The following is an 18466-nucleotide window of genomic DNA, read 5'->3' as shown; positions in this document are numbered from 1 at the left end:
ATAGCAAAGGGCATGCTACTGGTTCATTCAGCCATCAATGTGATCTTGTGTGCATCACACCCAAAACTCGTTTCCCGATCAACCCAAAACAATTCAATTGACTGGGCAAAGTAAGAAAATATAAGAATGGTCAATCAATGGTTCTTTATTATCACATGTACAGAATTGGTGACATTCTTTTCTCGCATACAGTTCAGTAGAGTATCGCCATGCCCAAGCACAATCTCCGATTAGGACAAATTGTATAGAAATAGTCCAATGAGACCGCATGCAAGAGCCGCCAGGTTTTGGCATCTTTTTCCAAAGTCCAGTCCATGCACTTGATGTTCTGGAGCAGTGCCCAAACCAGGCGAGCCTCAAGCCGTTGCCTCCGTCCGGATCGTCAAGCAAACCAAAGTCCCTCTCCTCGCCCCGCCACCTTCAGCCTTTGTGCCCCAGGAACTCCTCCCGCAGCCAACCTTGAGGTTGCGGAAGCCAAGACCCTGGTTAACTCTCTTACTGGATCTTGCACTTGCTTCTGCCATCGCCGGATCCCACCATCCTCCTTTCCAGTTCTCTAGTCCTTGGGGGACGAGCAGGGGCCAGGACACCGATCCCTCCATTTGGTTGCACGGCCCACTGGTCCATACTTCTAAGGCCAATCAATGATAAAAGCATCTTCTAATCTCCTCACCTAATACCTCAAGTAGTAAAAATGTAATAAAATTGGATTGGGTATCCACTCTGGTTCTGATGTTACATGATACCTATCTTTTATGTGAGGTGATCCCAGACCACACGTCCAGTTTTCACTTAAATAAACTCAATGTTCACTGATTAAAAGTCCAACTCATCTAGATCCAACATGCCTCAATAAAATCACCATTGCATGCACTATTCTAAATATCAACACCCAGATCTTGTATAATTTGCACTTATTGCATCTTTTGCATCAACCGGATATCTTACATCACTTTAGAATCAATTATTCAGTAGACTCAATTAAATTAATTGATGAAATTTGTCAAAGGTCACAGTAAAAAACAATAGGATAACCTGCCAATAAAAACGTTTCAATGTTGTTGATCGAGGGATAAACATTAAACCAGACACAGGGAAACCCTCCTACCCTTCCCTGAAGAGTGCCATGGTATGCTTTTGTACAAATATAAATGAATAACCATAGACATGGTTTCTTGCCTCATTTAAGAGACAACACCTTCCAATAATGAAGAACAACACCATTTCTGTAAACTAAAATTCCGAGAATGGCTTTAAACCCAAAATGTGGAGAGCTTCAGCTGAGCCAGGTATAATGCCTTGGAAGGTTCTATGCAGCAGGCAGCCCATTTATTGAGATTTTTTTTTGCTTCACCGTTCAAAATCTTGCACATATTTAACAGATTCTACAAAGGGCAGTTAACAACAGTCGTGAAGAAATATTTAACATGTGATATTTCTATGTCCACAATTGAAATAATTATTACTTTAGTTATTCAAGAAAGCTAAAATAACAGACAGAGGATGTTATTCATATGTTAAGCTTTCAACCATGCATGCTGCCAAAAGCAATTTCCATGGGAGCATTTTATTTCATGAAAAATATCAGCTTTCACTGAGTGGAAATTTTTGATTCCTCCTTCAAACTGCCAACTGCAAATTCAATCCAGCTAATTACCACCCACTTAGTCTACTCTCCATCTTCAGTAAAGTGATTAAGGTGTTCGTCAGAATAGAGTCCTTCCTTCTATCACAAAGTCAGAAGAGACTGGTGATTGCAAAATGTTTAATTTGTAAACTAGTCAACACCTAAAGGAATTGAAATCTAAACAACATTCAGGCAGGTGATACTTGCTGGAAAAATGCCAAGCAATGACTATCTCCGACAAAGGAACGTCTAACCTCTTCTTTACATTCAAGACCATTATCATTGCACCTCTTCTAATCTCATCTTCTGCATCCAATGTCCCCAATGAGGCCTCCTGTTCATCGGCGAGACCAAACAGCGAGACTTGGTGTCCATTTCGCAGAACACTTACACTCAGTCTGCTGGATCGCTTAGTTGCTAACCTTTTTGACTTCTCTTCCCATTTCCATACTGATCTATCTGTCCTTGGTCTCCTCCATTGCCAGAGTAAAAACTGAGGAAACAGCACTTGGGTAGCTTACAACCCAACAGCATGAACAATGAATTCTCCAATTTTAGGTAACTAAACCCCCCTCCCCCTCTCTCCTCTGTGCCCCACCTGGACCTTCATGTATTTCTCCCTCCCCCTCTATTTCCAACTATATTCATCCTCTAGCTTCACAATTCGCAACTCTTCAATCTTTTTGAATTACACCTTCTGTTTATTCATATCAGGCCATGCAAATAACCATCAACCCCCTTCCCCCCTCACCTGTATCCACCTGTTATCTGCCAGGCTTTGTCCAGCCCTTCCTCTGTTTCTCCCACTCCCGCCCCTCCTCTGTTCCTCCCACTCCCCCCCCCCCCTCTCCCCCACAATCAGTCTGAAGAAGGATGTCGACCCGAAACATCACCCATCCATGTTCTCCAGAGATGCTACCTGACCAGCTGAGTTACTCCAGCACCTTGTAAACTAGCATCCGCAATTCCTTCTTCGTTGCTGAATCCCCCGCCATCAACACCCATTGACCACAAACCTAACTGGGCCAGCCACAATCATACAGACCAGGTTCATCAACAAGGAATTTTGTAACAAGTGACTTGTGTCCTGACGCATCAATATCTTTCCACGAGAAACAACTAAGAAGTGTGATGAACAACTACACACTGGCCTGACTGAGTGCAACTTCTACAACACGTATGAATAGCTCAGCACTTTCCAAGACAAGGGCAGCACGGTGGTGCAGCGATAGAGTCGCTGCCTTACAGCGCCAGGGACTTGGGTTTGATCCTGACGGCAGATGATGTTTATACGTAGTTTGTACGTTCTCCCCGTGTCCCGGTGGGTTTTCTTCGGGTGCTCCGGTTTCCTCTCACACTGCAAAGACGTACAGGTTTGTTGGTTAATTGGCTTGGTAAAAATTGTAAGTTGTCCCTAGTGCATGTAGGATAGCATTAGTGTGCAGGGATCGCCGTTCAGCGAGGACTCAGTGGGTAGAAGGGCCTGTTTCCGCATTGTATTTCTGAACTAAACAAAGCTGCCTGCTTGACCAATATCCCATCCATTACTATTCATTGATTCACTTCATCACTGGCATACCCTCTTCTAAATACACTTCTGTTACCTGCCCTAGCTTCACCACCATCAATCCTACCGAGGACGATAAGGACAGTATGCATGTGGGTTTACCATCACCAACAGTTTGTCCTCCAAACTGCATGCCACTATGACTTGAAAAGACATTTGCATTTCTTGATCGTCCTTAGGTCTAAATCCTGGACCTTCTTACTTATGAGGGTTGTGTAAAAATCACCTGAAGAACTGCAACAGGTTTAACAGCTCACCACCACTTTCTGAAGAATAATTATGGACATACAATAGTGTCCCAATTATTAAAATGTATTCATTCTTAATGTTGCCATTAATTTGTGTTATTTCAGTTTCACTCCTTATCACTACTCAATGACCAACTGTGCATAATTTCATAGTAAACCAAAATATTGTTTGTATATAATGCAAAATGTTTTACATATGAACAAAAGTTTGATTTACATACAGTGAATATTTTGGAAGGATAAAAATGAGAAGCAAGTATAAATGTATTGTTGCAATCTTAAGAAGGGATCTCAATAGGCAATAGGTGCAGCAGTAGGCCATTTGGCCCTTTGAACCAGCACTGCCATTCAATGTGATCATGGCTGATCATCCCCAATCAGTACCCCGTTCCTGCCTTCTCCCCATATCCCCTGACTCCGCTATTTTTAAGAGCCCTATCTAGCTCTCTCTTGAAAGCATCCAGAGAACCTGCCTCCACCGCCCTCTGAGGCAGAAAATTCCACAGACTCACAACTCTCTGTGTGAAAAAGTGTTTCCTCATCTCCGTTCTAAATGGCTTACCCCTTATTCTTAAACTGTGGCCCTTGGTTCTGGACTCCCCCAACATCGGGAACATGTTTCCTGCCTCTAGCGTGTCCAAACCCTTAATAAACTTATATGTTTCAATAAGATACCCTCTCATCCTTCTAAACTCCAGAGTATACAAGCCCAGTCGTTCTATTCTCTCAGCATATGACAGTCCCACCATCCAGGGAATTAACCTTGTAAACCTATGCTGCACTCCCTCAATAGCAAGAATGTCCTTCTTCAAATTAGGGGACAAAAACTGCACACAATACTCCAGGTGTGATCTCACTAGAGCCCTGTGCAACTGCAGAAGGACTTCTTTGCTCCTATACTCAACACCTCTTGTTATGAAGGCCATCATGCCATTTGCTTTCTTCACTGCCTGCTGTACCTGCATGCTTACTTTCATTGACTGATGAACAAGGACCCCCAGATCATATTGTACTTCCCCTTTTCCCAACTTGACACCATTTAGATAACAATCTGCCTTCCTGTTTTTGCTACCAAAGTGGATAACCTCACATTTATCCACATTAAACTGCATCTACCATGCATCTGCCCACTCACCCAACCTGTCCAAGTCACCCTGTATTCTCATAGCATCCTCCTCACAGTTCACACTGCCACCCAGCTTTGTGTCATCTGCAAATTTGCTAATGTTACTTTGAATCCCTTCATCTAAATCATTGATGTATATTGTAAATAGCTGCGGTCCCAGCTCCCAAGCCTTGCGGTACCCCACTAGTCACTGCCTGCCATTCTGAAAGGGACCCGTTAATCCCTACTCTATGTTTCCTGTCTGCCAACCAATTTTCTATCCATGTCAGCACTCTTCCCCCAATACCATGTGCCCTAATTTTGCCCAGTAATCTCTTATGTGGGACCTTATCAAATGCTTTCTGAAACACTACATCCACTGGCTCTCCCTTTTCCATTTTCCTAGTTATATCCTCAAAAAATTCCACAAGATTAGTCAAGCATGACTTCCCTTTCGTAAACCCATGCTGACTCAGACCAATCCTGTTACTGCTATCCAAATGTGTCGCTATTTCATCTTTTATGATTGACTCCAGCATCTTCCCCACCACCGATGTCGGGCTAACTGGTCTATAATTCCTTGTTTTCTCTCTCCTGCCTTTCTTAAAAAGTGGGATAACATTAGCTACCCTCCAATCCACAGGAACTGATCCTGAATCTATAGAACATTGGAAAATGATCACCAATGCATACAAGAATTCTAGAGCCACTTCCTTGAGTACCCCGGGATGCAGACTATCAGGCCCTGGGAATTTATCGGCCTTCAGTCCCATCAATCTACCCAACACCATTTCCTGCCTATTGTGGATTCCCTTCAGTTCCTCCGTCACCCCAGATCCTCTGGCCACTAGTCCAGCAGGAAGATTGCTCTATTGTAATCATATATTGCCTTTCCGCTGACAGGTTAGCAAGCAACAAAAGCTTTTCACTGTACCTCGGTATACATGACAATAAACTAAACTCAAACTTAACTCAACATTTTAACTAATCAGTTTAATTAAATGTTTGTAATTTCTTTTAGGTGGTTTATTTCTTTAAAAAAAAAAGCTTTTACAATTTTTATCGTACAATTGATTTTCAAAAATATTTGAATGTCAGAGGCTTTTACAAACCAGAGGCTTTCTGAGAGCTTCATATTCCTTTGAACAGCAGAATGAATATGTGAAAGCAATGATAGATTGATCAGCCCTTGAGCAATAATGTACTTATAATGACACAGGAAGCTATTCAGCCCACCACATCCATGCAAAGTAACCCCTATTAGTCCCATCCCCTTCATATTTCCCTGCAGCCCTGCAACCTATTCTCTCTCGCATGCCCTTGAATTACCCTTTGATACTTGCCATATAGCTAAACTAAGGGTAATTTATTGCAGCCAATTATCCTGCCTGCATATCTTCAGTACCTGGAAGAAACCCAGAGAACTGGGGAAAACCCAGATGGTCACGCAAAGAACATGAAAATTCCACACTGATAGCACCTGAGTCCAGGGTTGAACCCAGGCCACAAATCTGTGAGGCAACAGCACCAACTACTGCATCCCTGTATCAACCACAATTCAATTAGATCTTGTCTGGTCAACACTTTAGTTTCATTCACCCATCTTCCCTGGAAGTCTTACCTAATAAACAGCTCAAAAGGTGTTGAAAATATCAAATGACCAAAATCTACAAGGCAAGTTATAATTTCCCACTGTTGTTTTAAGTTCTAAATTCTATTCCTCAATGGTCAAATTCTAAATTTCAAGATTACTTTCATCTTCCAGATTCCCCCATGAGAGGAAACAGCTGATCTGCATCTTCAATATAATTAGAAATATCTGATTAGATCACCATAAGCCTCTATACTCAAGAGTATACATGCTAATTTCATGCAACCAGTCCTTAACTGTTAAAAACTGGTTTAATTTAGATGAGTCTTCAATTTTACATAGCAGATTAAAGGATTGTTTTTCATAAGATCATTATGGGGTAAATTAAGTTTACACAGTAGTTGCCAACCACTCAGTCGCTCCCCTTCAAACTATTCGCCTTCTCAAGTGGGAATACAAAACATTTGTCAGCACATATGTAGAATACATTTTCATCCGGCTCTCTGTTTTAATCATGACTAGAATATTACAGGCAACCGAGTTGCAGCAGTTTGGGTACTCAAAATTCCTCCCTACAGAATTCACAAATCACTACCAGAAGATCTGGGATACAGAATACAAATTCTATTCTTACAAAATTTATGTGATAAAAAATAAGCACATAATTTCTTGACATATGCGCAGATAATATGGCTTCATATTGTGGTAAATCGCGAAAGGAACCATTTTCTAGGAACACAATCATCTGCCTGCCTCAGGATGCGGAGTTAAAGGACATAATGCGCGTTTAAACAACTTCACATTTACCGGGCCAAAAGCAAATTCATTCAATAGGACCTTGTGACAGTCATGCAAAATGACTGCTGTGCAATCCGTGTGCGGACGTGGCGCCGACAGACAAGAAGCCGAAGCAAAGAAGCTGAAGCCAAAGAACCGAATAGAAACGAGGCCGAAACGCCAATGAACCGAATGAATGGGACGCCTAAATGCAAATTAACCGAAAGGGCGGGGCGCCTAAATGCCAACGAACCGAAAGGCTGCGTCGCCTAAAACCAAACTTACCGAATGGCCGCTCAGTCGAAACGCCACCTACCCAAAAGGCGGCGCCGCCTACAGGCCAAAGGACCGACTGCCGCTCAACAGAAAAGTCCAATAACGGATTTGACTTTGCTGGGGGGCGGGACTTGTCAGCGATTGGTCCAGACCCCCGCGTCCATCACATCACTGTGAAGGCATGAATATTGTCCCAAACCTAGAATAGAATAGAATAGAATGCTCCACCCGACCCGCAGCCCGCGGAGGGTGGCCTTGGGAGAGTGGGGGCTGTCCCGAGCGATGCACACCTTCGGCCGCTTTCAACTTGGTGCCTGGGTTCAGATTGCCCAATCACCTATGGCTTGTGTGGGAAAATGAACCCCACACTCCTGTCTCCCCCTTCTCTCTCCCCTCTTCTCTCTCTCTCCCCCTCTCTCTCTCTCTCTCCCTTCTTCTCTCTCTCCTCCTCTCTCCCTTCCTCTCTCTCCCTTCTCTCTCTCCCCTTCTCTGTCTCCACCCGCGGGATCGTCCCACAGTCACTGACCGCGATGCACCGCCATCGGACGCTCCCACGGGTGGAGACGGAGGAGAGAGAGAGAAGGGGGAGAGAGAGGAGGGAGAGAGAGGGGGAGAGAGAAAAGAGGGGAGAGAGAGAAGAGGGGAGAGAGAGAAGAGGGGAGAGAGGAGGGTAGAGAAGGGATAGAGAAGGGAGAGAGAGAGGGGGAGAGAGGGGGGGGGAGAGAGAGAGAAGGGGGAGACGGGAGCGTGGGGTTCATTTTCCACATAAGCCATAGGTGACTGGGCAATCTGAACCCAAGCACCAAGTTGAAAGCGTCCGAAGGTGTGCATTCCTCGGGACAGCCCCACTCTCCCAAGGCCACCCTCCGCGGGTCGCGTGGAGCGGAGGTTTGGGACAATGTTCATGCCTTCACAGTGATGTGATGGACGTGGAGGTCTGGACCAATCGCTGACAAGTCCCACCCACCGGCAACGTCAAGTCCATTATTGGACTTTTCTGGTGAGCGGCAGTCGGTCCTTTTAGGCGACGCTTCCTTTCGGTTCGTTGCCGTTTAGGTATCCCGGCCTTTCGGTTAGTTTGCATTTAGGCGTCCCATCCTTTCGGTTAGTAGGCGTTTCGTCTTCAGACTCTTTCGGTTCATTGGGGTTTCGGCCTCGTTTTTATTCGGTTCTTTGGCTTCGGCTTCTTTGCTTCGGCCTCTTGACTGTCGGCGCCGCGTCCGGGTACCGTTCAATCAATGTGAATTGGGTTATTGTCTGCAAATAATTTATTGGCATGGCTAATTAATGTATTAGGAAATGCAATAGCAGAAACCAGTTAGACAATTAGTTTTCTCTCCTGGGACGTTTTCTCATTAATGGAACCAGCTAGCATGCAAATAACAGCAAAATAATAGGGTTTCGGCCCGAACCGTCACCTATTTCCTTCGCTCCATAGATACTGCTGCACCCGCTGAGTTTCTCCAGCATTTATGTGTACCTAAAATAATACATAGTTTAGTTTAGAAATACAGCATGGAGACAGTTCCCTCAGCCCACCAACTTCACATTAACCATCGATCACCCGTTCACATAAATTCTATGTTATCACACAATTTCATCCAGTCCCGACACATTAGGGGCAATTTTAGAGGCCAATTAACCTATAAACCCGTACAGCTTTGGGGTGTGGGAGGAAACCAAAGCACCTGGAGGAAACCCACATGGTCTCAGCGAAAATATGCAAATTCTACACAGACAGCACCCAAGGTTAGGATCAAACCCGGGTCTCTGGCACTATGATGCAGCAGCTCCACCAGCTGCGCCATTTATCCAGAGACTTTGCTAGGTGTTAGGTTCCTGGCCATTTATGAGAAATGAGATGCTTATTTTAATACCCATGATCGATTTGTTTACAGCCTGCGAGAAAAGCAAAGTACTTAACAATAAATTTACTTGGTGGAAACGTGATCAATATATTTATTACCAATACAAACCCTCTCCCCCTTAACACAGCAAGTTGCATTCTAAAAAAAAGCCTTCTCGCAATGCAAAGCCGCGGTGTATGTGAATGCATCAAGAATTGCGAGTTAAGAAAGAAATATGTTGCTTTATTTACTCCCCCACCCACATACAAATGCCAGAGGGCAAAGTCGATTATGTATCTCAAATTTTTGAATCGTGATTAGTAAATTTTGTTAAGGCTAATTTCTAAAACCCGACTACAGAAAAACAGGGGTTACCTGTAATTAACCAGGGTATTCTGTAATCCAAATACTGAGGATTTATAATATAGCTATAAACAATATTATATCTAAAAAAAAGGTTATCTGAAACAATTAACAATTCCTTTTGTAGATGGTTAGTTTTAAGTCATCACACTTTGCTATGGCTGCTAAACTGGCATGTATTTCTGTTGGTGAGCCGCCTTTATTCTTCACTACAAATTCAAGGAGGGGGATGAAGCTCAAAGTTTAAAGAGGAGTCTGGCTTTTTGTGTGAAGTTTCCTTATAGATTCAACTGAGTTACATCAAACAAACAGAAAGCATTTATTAGGTTTCAAATTATGATGTAATTTGACTTTGTGGTTATTTCTCCAGCGCATGACTGGAGCAGTTCTGCTGCAGTACAAGTAATTCAAGAGAGACCGAGACTTCAGTCAATGATGTCACAGTCTCAGAATTTATTTTACTCTTTCCCCACCCATTTCAAGATTGTGTCGATTATAATCTAGTTACATGATATTTATGAGACTCAGATTGAAATCTCTGTTGTGTTAAACTGTACCTTTTACAAAAAATCTTCATCTGCCATTGAAGGTCTTCATTCTCGCTATAAATTGGAAGCCAATAAACGTGACATTGGTTAATGTGGTCAACAACTCCAATCCATGTACTCTGCTAAAAAAAAGCATTGTACAGGACAGGCAGTTCACTATCCAGCTGTTAAAACAATTTTATTTTAATTGATATACCATGTATTTAATTTAATACATAACACTTTGAAAAAATAAGAATGTGTGCTAGTAATTTCAAGATATAATTCAGTTACTGATAATATCTTTAGAGCCACTCATTCGATATGTACAGTACTTGTCTGAAATGTGAGCAAAGCAGATAAACATATGCTGTTCAGTAACTGATTAATTTGGAGTTAGATATGAAGTTAACATTTGAAAAGTTAAGCATCAATTTATCTAAAAAGTGGTATAGACCACACACACAGCTGGGACATAGTGCTTGCCTTCCACTCTATAATAATTCTATAGTTTCATGTATTGTGGCCCTAAACTATTGACTCTGCAATATATCAGAGAACAAACTGGCTTGGTATACAGTGCAATGCCGCATTCTACACTTGCCTCTTTGGGGAAAAATTGAAGTGCAATACATACCACAAATTTCTTGTGCCTGTCTTGAGCATCCCACAATTGCTGAGATATTTATCTTCCTCTTTTAACACACAATTAAATATATCCCCTGCTAAATGTAACATGCTGTCAACTGTTGTCGGCAGCAAAAGACTGACTGGCACAAGGAGTGGGGTCACCTTCCATTAGAAAGACTTGAGAAGAAATCATATGGTTGCTTATGATGGGAATCTTTCATCCACATTGTGAAAATAAATCTAATGCTAAACAACAGCTGCCAAATTATCACGTTCCTTTTAAATCAAACTAACATCAATAGCTGGTATATATTTGCTGCAACAGTAAAGCCAGATATTCAGAAAGCCCATGGCAACGAGCTGCATGGACAAGAACCGGACAAAATCTGCATGATCAGAAGTTACACAAGAAGTTGCTAGGGACACCAGATATGAAGCATTTCTGCTGTTTGTGAGGAAATATGGCAGATATAACTTGAGGCCATGAGTACTAGCATCAAGGTAAGCAAGTTTCCTGTCAGGACAGAAGATGCATGCACCCATCTGGAAAGTTATAAAATGTTTTCACACCTAAATTGGCAGGTTAAGGGCAGATATGGCAAAATGAGAATACTTCAACTAACCTAATACATGTGGCTTCAGTGAGAGGCAGTCTAAAGAGCACCTTCTGCTCACTGCTGAAGAATTACCGTTGCATGCCGTGGGATCATCCAACACCAATTATCGAGTGTTGAAACATGCTTTTCACTACTAAGAAATATGACTGCAATGGGGCTGGGCAATAAGGAGGAAGACAAAATAATTGTGGCTCTGGATCTGGTGATGTCAGGATTTTGAGACTGTTAAGGCATTCCAGCAACCCATCTCCCAGCATTTTGCTACATTTGCCAATTTGTTGCCCTGGGGACAACACTGGAGATCCATCAACTATAACAATGCCGTCTAGTCAGGCTGACAGTGTTCATTGTTCCTCCACTATTTCTCAGAGCTGTTGCCCCTCAGCAGCCACTCTTTCTGAGAATGCATGCGCTACAAGCATGCCACATAAGCCTAGAACTACTTGCCATTTACAACCAACTGAAACATCCTCTACATTTACTGCCCAAACGTCCAGTAGATCAGAAGAACCCACAAGAAAACAAAGTGTAATAGTTGTGCAACAAATAACGCATGAAGGGCACAAGTACTTGGAAATGGACGTGAATGATTCATGAACAATTTTATAGCATTGCTCTGATTTACACAAAAAAAAAAATTGTTTTACATGGTCATTGGTTTGTTTCTTCTATCACTTTGAGGCAGCACCAACATTGTGAATGTCACCTACACAAGATGAAGATTCCAAATGTTGAGACGTGCACTTGGCTTTCCAAGCAATATAAGACCAATGTAATGGAAGGAAGTATAGTTATTGTTGCAAATCTTCAAGGTAGCTTATGGTGTGGCAATACAGCAAGCTATTTTGTGTTCAAAGCATTCCAGATGCACTGCTATCTTTGGAACTTCTCTCATAAAGGCAAGCAGAAAGCATTCCTCAGTCTATTTGTGGCCCTTTGGTTTGGAATCGCTTTGATAAATAAAGTAAATTCATAAACCACAGTTCATTCAGCATCCAGCAGAAAGTTGCAAGCAAAACAATAAAATGGCTGGGCCAGATGTGTTTATGTTCATTGGAATTTCTACATTTTGCCGCAAGTAGGGAGGGCTTCGGCAATAGTAATGTCTTTGAATGTTGCTTTCAGGTTTCCATTTATTTGAGATGGTCATGACCAAATATAAAGTAGCACCACTTTTCATCCTAAGATCAAAACATGTCACTGACATACAGCAGAACAAACAGTCTGTGAGCCAAAATAAAGAGCAGACATGTGCTGACTGTTTGTCCCCAAATTATCTTTATTTTCTGCCAGCCTCATGCCCTTCCTAAGGTTGCTTATCAGCAAGAGTTTCACCCTCAGAGGAACTGTGTTGAATGCAGCAGATAGCGACAAAGCAATACAATCTCTCTCACTCTCAGCAGTCCAGAGCACTGAAATGCCCAGAACATAGCATTGAGAGCCTTCAGAGCAGTCTTTGCTGTGCTCCTCATTGCCCTGCAACTACTCTCCAGCATGACCAGCAGTCTAAGTTAAAACAAGGAGCCATCAATGGGAGGAAATGCATTTGTCCACCTAGCACAAAATCTGAAACATAATGGGCACAGCAGATTGTCTCATGGTAAGAAATTAAGCAGATACAGGTGGGGCATCTTAGTCAGCGTGGACAAGTTTGGCTGAAGGGCCTCTTTCTATGCTGTAGATGTACTGTAGAAAATATCCTGTCTGGTTGCATCATAGCAATTCCAACACATGGTTATTTACTACGTACAAGATGCTGCAGAGAAAGGTGGATTCAGCACCATCCATCAAGGGAACAGCCCCTCACCACCATTGAAAGCATCTATATGAGGTGTTGCCTCAATGTGGCAGAGTCTATCGTCAAGGATCTCCACCATCCGTCTTCTCACTGTCACCATAGGCAGTGGGTACAGAAGCCTGAAGTCAAGTTCAGGAATAATTACATACTTACAACTATCAGATTCTTGAAATAACTCACACAAGCCTAATCCTAACTCACCAAAGGCACATCAGGGACATCTTGCACATTTTTTCCCCCAAAATGTATATTTTTACATTAATGCCTTTTTTTTTTTGCACAATCCCTTTTTCTTTCCACTGTATTCAATTCAATTCAAAGCACTTTATTCGTCCCCGAGGGGCAATTTAAAAAGGCGCATTACAGTAGCTTTTAAAAAAAAAAAAGAGGGACACAATCAACAAACATAAGCAGCACACATACTGCACAATCAACCAACACACGCATTTCACAGACACACTGCACAATCACACAACACACACCGCATATCAACATTCAACACATAGTAATAGTTTTAAAGTGCTTCCTTAGTCCTTCAATTAAAAAGTGCATATAGAAGGTTATTTCATTTCATATGTTCATGAGTCAGTGATCAGCATTAAGAAGCTGGACAGCCCTTAGGATGAAGGTTGCCTTCCTCCTCTGTGTCCGGCAACCCGGACAGCGGAGTCTGCGTCCTGAGGGGAGCCACTCAAACTCAGGAAACAGGATGTGAGAGGGGTCCTGAAGAACCCTGCGTGTTAACTTTACAGACTGTTGGTCGCAAAGGGCAGTGAGAGTTCGGACGGGCTGCTCAATGATTTTTGAGCAGACCTTGACCACATTCAACAGGCGGTTTCTGTTTTGCAGGGTGATGGAGTGGAACCAGCTAGTGAAAGAGAAGGTTATTACATTTTCAATGAATGCGTAGTAGAATGTGGTGAGAATGTCTTTGTTAATCCCAAATGACTGTAGCAGAATGTTTGTGTAATTTATGTATAATCCATGTTTTCATGTGTTGCGCCTGTGATGCTGCTACAAAGCAAGTTCCTTTCCATCCTTGGCATTATGTTTAAAAGACCCATCTTTAGAGCAGTCGATTTTCTATGCAGAAAGTGGACTACCATCTTAAACCTCTACCACCATCTACAGGGCTAAGAAAAAAAACTGTGCATATTTCTTTGGCCAAATATTGTTACAGCTGGAAGCACTTCTGCAACAAATGGATCAAAATTATGCAGCAGTCCATTTCAATTAAAATAATCAATAGTATTTGACAAGTTTCATATATTGCAAATGAAGTGCAATCTGAAATATTGTCATACAAACTGTGAATCAACAGATTAGACTGTACCTCACATAAAAACCCATAATTTAAATCCCTTCTTTTTAAACTGCGTAATTCAGCAGCAAATAATGAAAAGAAGCAACGGGTGCATTCACGGGAATTCATTACAAACTTCTCGAAACTATATTACACACAAATACTACTGCTAAACCCATTTCTAATGTCTGTTCCACTCATCTTTCCTGCAGGTTGCACAGGAGAACATGGTTCGGCATTCATTTCCAACTCGGATCCCAAAACCAAGATCCAGTACAATAAAGATCAAGATACCTGAAAGACTTGTCTCCAAATCTGAGCTACATTCATAAGTACAACCTGTAAGAAAATAGGTAAAAAGAGTTACCTCCAACTTCCGTACTCAAAATAGTTTTGAACAAAGATTGAACATGTTTTATCCCATGAAAAAATGAACAACCATTTGCTCGAGGCTGCATGGTCAATGTATCCATGTGAATCTGTAACGGATGCAAGTTATTTGACCATTTTAGTTTAATGATACAGCACAGAAACAGGTCCCTCGATTCACCGAGCCTGCACTGACCATTGGTCACCCATCCACACTAGTTCTATGTTATCCCTCTTTCTCAAACACTCCCTATGCATGAGGGGTCATTTTATCGACAAACCTGCACTTCTTCGAGATGTGGGAGGAAACCTGAGCACCCAAAGGAAATCCACAGTGAGAATGTGCAAATTCCACACAGACATCACCCCAGGACAGGATCAAACCCGGGTCTCTGACTGTGAGGCTGCAGCTCTACCACCTGGATCATTGTGTCATTCTTAATATATATAGAAAACAGCGGCAAAATCCATATGTCTGAATAATAACTTGATAATGATATTAACCTTCAGCATAATAGAAATAAGATTAATCTGACTTATTGGTTATGTCAGATTGGCTTAAAATGGTGAGTTTCCAGCTCAAATCTCTCTGGAGTTTGGGTTGTTATTATTCACACTGAAAAGAACTAAACTGTCTGGCATTAGAAACTGTCCCCAAGAAAGGATACGGCACCAAGACCAACGTAAGAATGATCACAAGAGATTGCAGATTACTGAATTCTTGTTCAAAAAATGAAGTTTTGAAGGAACCCAGTGGGTCAGGCAGCATCTGAGGTGGAATGGATAGATGATGTTTCGGGTTGGGACCTTTCTTCAGACTGATGAATACATTGCATCGTTGGCCTCTTCATTCCAGTTCAAATATAAACTTAACAAATGTGCCTCTATAAAGAAACTCAAGCATGAACTTACAACTTGAAGGTATAGAGCTATTCTTTGAAACGGCACAGAAGAATACCAAAATAAGTTAGTGTTATTGGGCAGTGACCTGCTGGTTCAAAATAGATTTTCAAAGCAATGTTATGAAATAAGGGAACAAGTCAATTTAAACATCAAAACCAAGAACAGGGTGTATTTTCCAAAAGGATTAAAATATACTGAACAACTCAAATAGAATATGACTTTCAAGAATAATGAATGCACTAAATCATTGTGGGAGGATTTGAATAAATTGATCATCTGTGAATAAGGCTCTCAAATTAAATGAAGACTATGAAAAATTCAGAAAAATAACTCAATTCATACCTGTTAGTTTGTTTGAACAGTGATAATGCATGTTAGAAGAGAATGGTTCCAAATGTGTTATAGACACACCACATCTTTATGCTTGGTACATACCTACTGCGTAGTGGCCTCTCATTTCACATGGAAAAACTTGCACTTTCTATAGTTACCTAGTATTTGTGTTATTAATTTATTGTATTTTTGATTATTATATATTATTATCGTTGTGTTATTGTGTCTACAGGCCTGTCAGTTGCAGGAAGTAAGAATGACATTGTTCAATCGTTGTTACATTTGACAATTAAACCTACTTGACGCTCTTGAAACTGTACATATTTTCATTGACGTGTAACTTCTTTCTGTTTCTTCCACTTCCCAGATGTACCACCCAGTTATTTCACAGTGCCCGTTTTTAATGAAAGTATAATCGATTTCAATCCTTTCCTAAAAAAAGAGATTCACACTCAACTGATGGTAAATCATATGTGAATGGATAGATCAATATATCAGGAATATAATTCCAGTAGCGACCATCATGGAATTAATGCTCACTTATGTCCAGCTTCTGCATATCATCACGTGGCAGCAAAATCAATATGGAGAGAAAGGTTTTTTTTTCTTTAAATAACCACTCGTATCATTTCAGAAGGCAACAAATTAGAGCATGAGTAGAGACGTTGGGTGCTCATGGTGCATTTATACAAGATGTTGGTGAGGCCATATTTAGATTATTGTGTTCAGTTTTGGGCACCAGTGTTATAGGAAAGATGTTGTCAAGCCGGAATGGGTGCAGAGAAGATTTACAAGAATGGTGCCAGGAGAGCTTTTAAATAGCTTTGAGATTGTTAATAAACGCCATTACATGTTTGGACAAGAGACAAAATAGTATGCCCAGCTTTGTCTTCTGTCAAAGGCTGGACAAGGGCCTCAGCAGTACAAAGTCTGCAAGCCTACTCGCTGCTGAAACCTTGCTATGCTTCAATGGACACCTCTCAGTTGCAAGCACCAGCACAAGTAGTCCTAAGGTAAGCTAAGGTAAATGCGAAAGTGCACAAATTCAGCACAATTTCACTTGGCTTGGACACGCTTATCAAATACCATACAACATTGCCACCTGCTGGTAAGTAAGTATTATTGCAATAATCTGCTGGAGGAACTTGACACATTGAGCACCATCCGAGGAGGGAAATAAACAGTCAATATCAATATTTTGGGTCAGAACTCTTATAAAGTACAAAGCGGTTCTTTCTACCACAAAAAAACTCCATTCATATGGAGTCATATTATTAGCCAGCATCGCTGTCGTGTGCTGGGGCAGCAGGGCAAAGGCCGCAGACACCAATAGGATTAACAAACTCATCAAGAAGGCTGGCTCCGTCCTGGGAGGTGGTCTTGGAGGGGAGGATGCTCCTCAAACTGCAGAGCACCTTGGACAATACAGCTCATCCCCTCCACTACACACTGGTCAACCTGAGGAGCACCTTCAGCAACAGACTGGTTCCACCAAGATGCAGTACAGAACGTCACAGGAGATCCTTCTTCCCTGTGGCTATCAAACTGTACAACCCTTCCCCCTTCTGTCGTGGGGTAGACTGACTCCCCTCCCCCCCCCCCCCACAATCTTTGCGCACCCTAATCCTTTCCACTCGTTACTTTAATTTCATGTTTCATGTATTTTGTGTTATATGACTGCTGGCAGATCAATTTCCCTCCTGCGATAAATAAAGTTATATCGTATCGTATATGGAGCACAGAAACACACCTTTCGACCCACCATCTCCATACCTAGTATCAAATACTTATCTAATAGGTGAACAGGACTTGGGTGCAAGTGAAGGCAGAAAGAACAAAAGTTTGGATTACATCTGTTTTACAGAATAGAATGAAGCCAGATGTGCATGGGGACAGTTGCAAGGACTGGATTAAGTTTTTGCAGCATGTGTGCCAAGGCTAAGTAAGTGGAAATTGGTAGTCTTAGTGTTGGCAACGATAAAAAGTCTGAACCCAAAGGCCAATTGGGACATCAACATTTTCCATTTCAGGATTAATCTCTTGCATCAACACGCAAAGTGTAGAATCACAATTATTTCCGTGTTTTAAACCTTCTTAATTGAGGATATCTGGAAAGGGCATTAATAATTTTAGATGCAAAGGAGATGGTGAGCCATGTTCCTGAACTGCTGCAGTCATGCTGGAAAACAAACCCCACAGACCTGTTGGGTAGGGGGTTCCGGGGAATTAGAGCCAGAAGCAATGCAAGACTGGTGATATATTTCCATGTCAGCAATGTTTGTAACTTGGATGACAAACTGCGATGGTAATGGAGACACAAGAGATCGCAGATGTTGGAATCTTGAGCAAAATTCAAACAGTTGAAAGAACACAACCACATGCAGAATACATTTTCACAATACAGAGCACCTCCAATCAGTCCACAGGAATGATCCTGAATCTCCAAACGCCTGTCTCTCTAATTCTCCATCCCCATTTCACTGTGTATGGCCACCTGCGTTGTTACAACCCAAACTGAGAAACAAGACATCATCTTCTACCTGGGCATGTTGCGTAACCCAATATCAAATTCTCCAACTTTATGT

The 18466-nt window shown here is 41.9% G+C and overlaps 1 protein-coding gene across 3 annotated transcripts in view; it reads left to right on the top strand.

The window, feature by feature from the left end:
- Positions 1-16193, top strand: part of filip1l (filamin A interacting protein 1 like) — a 202941-nt gene extending 186748 nt beyond the window's left edge. For all 3 annotated transcript variants that reach the window (XM_033032634.1, XM_033032635.1, XM_033032637.1), the window contains one exon: positions 14489-16193. In XM_033032634.1, coding sequence (XP_032888525.1) covers positions 14489-14608 — 120 coding nt within the window. In that variant the 3' untranslated portion in view covers positions 14609-16193. The remainder of the gene's footprint in view (positions 1-14488) is intronic.
- Positions 16194-18466: the final 2273 nt, after the last annotated feature.

This window comes from Amblyraja radiata, chromosome 14 (genome assembly GCF_010909765.2).
Source record: "Amblyraja radiata isolate CabotCenter1 chromosome 14, sAmbRad1.1.pri, whole genome shotgun sequence".
Lineage (NCBI taxonomy): Eukaryota > Metazoa > Chordata > Chondrichthyes > Rajiformes > Rajidae > Amblyraja > Amblyraja radiata.
The sequence above is the reverse complement of the archived record's forward strand: the minus strand, read 5'-3'. Positions and strand labels throughout refer to the sequence as shown.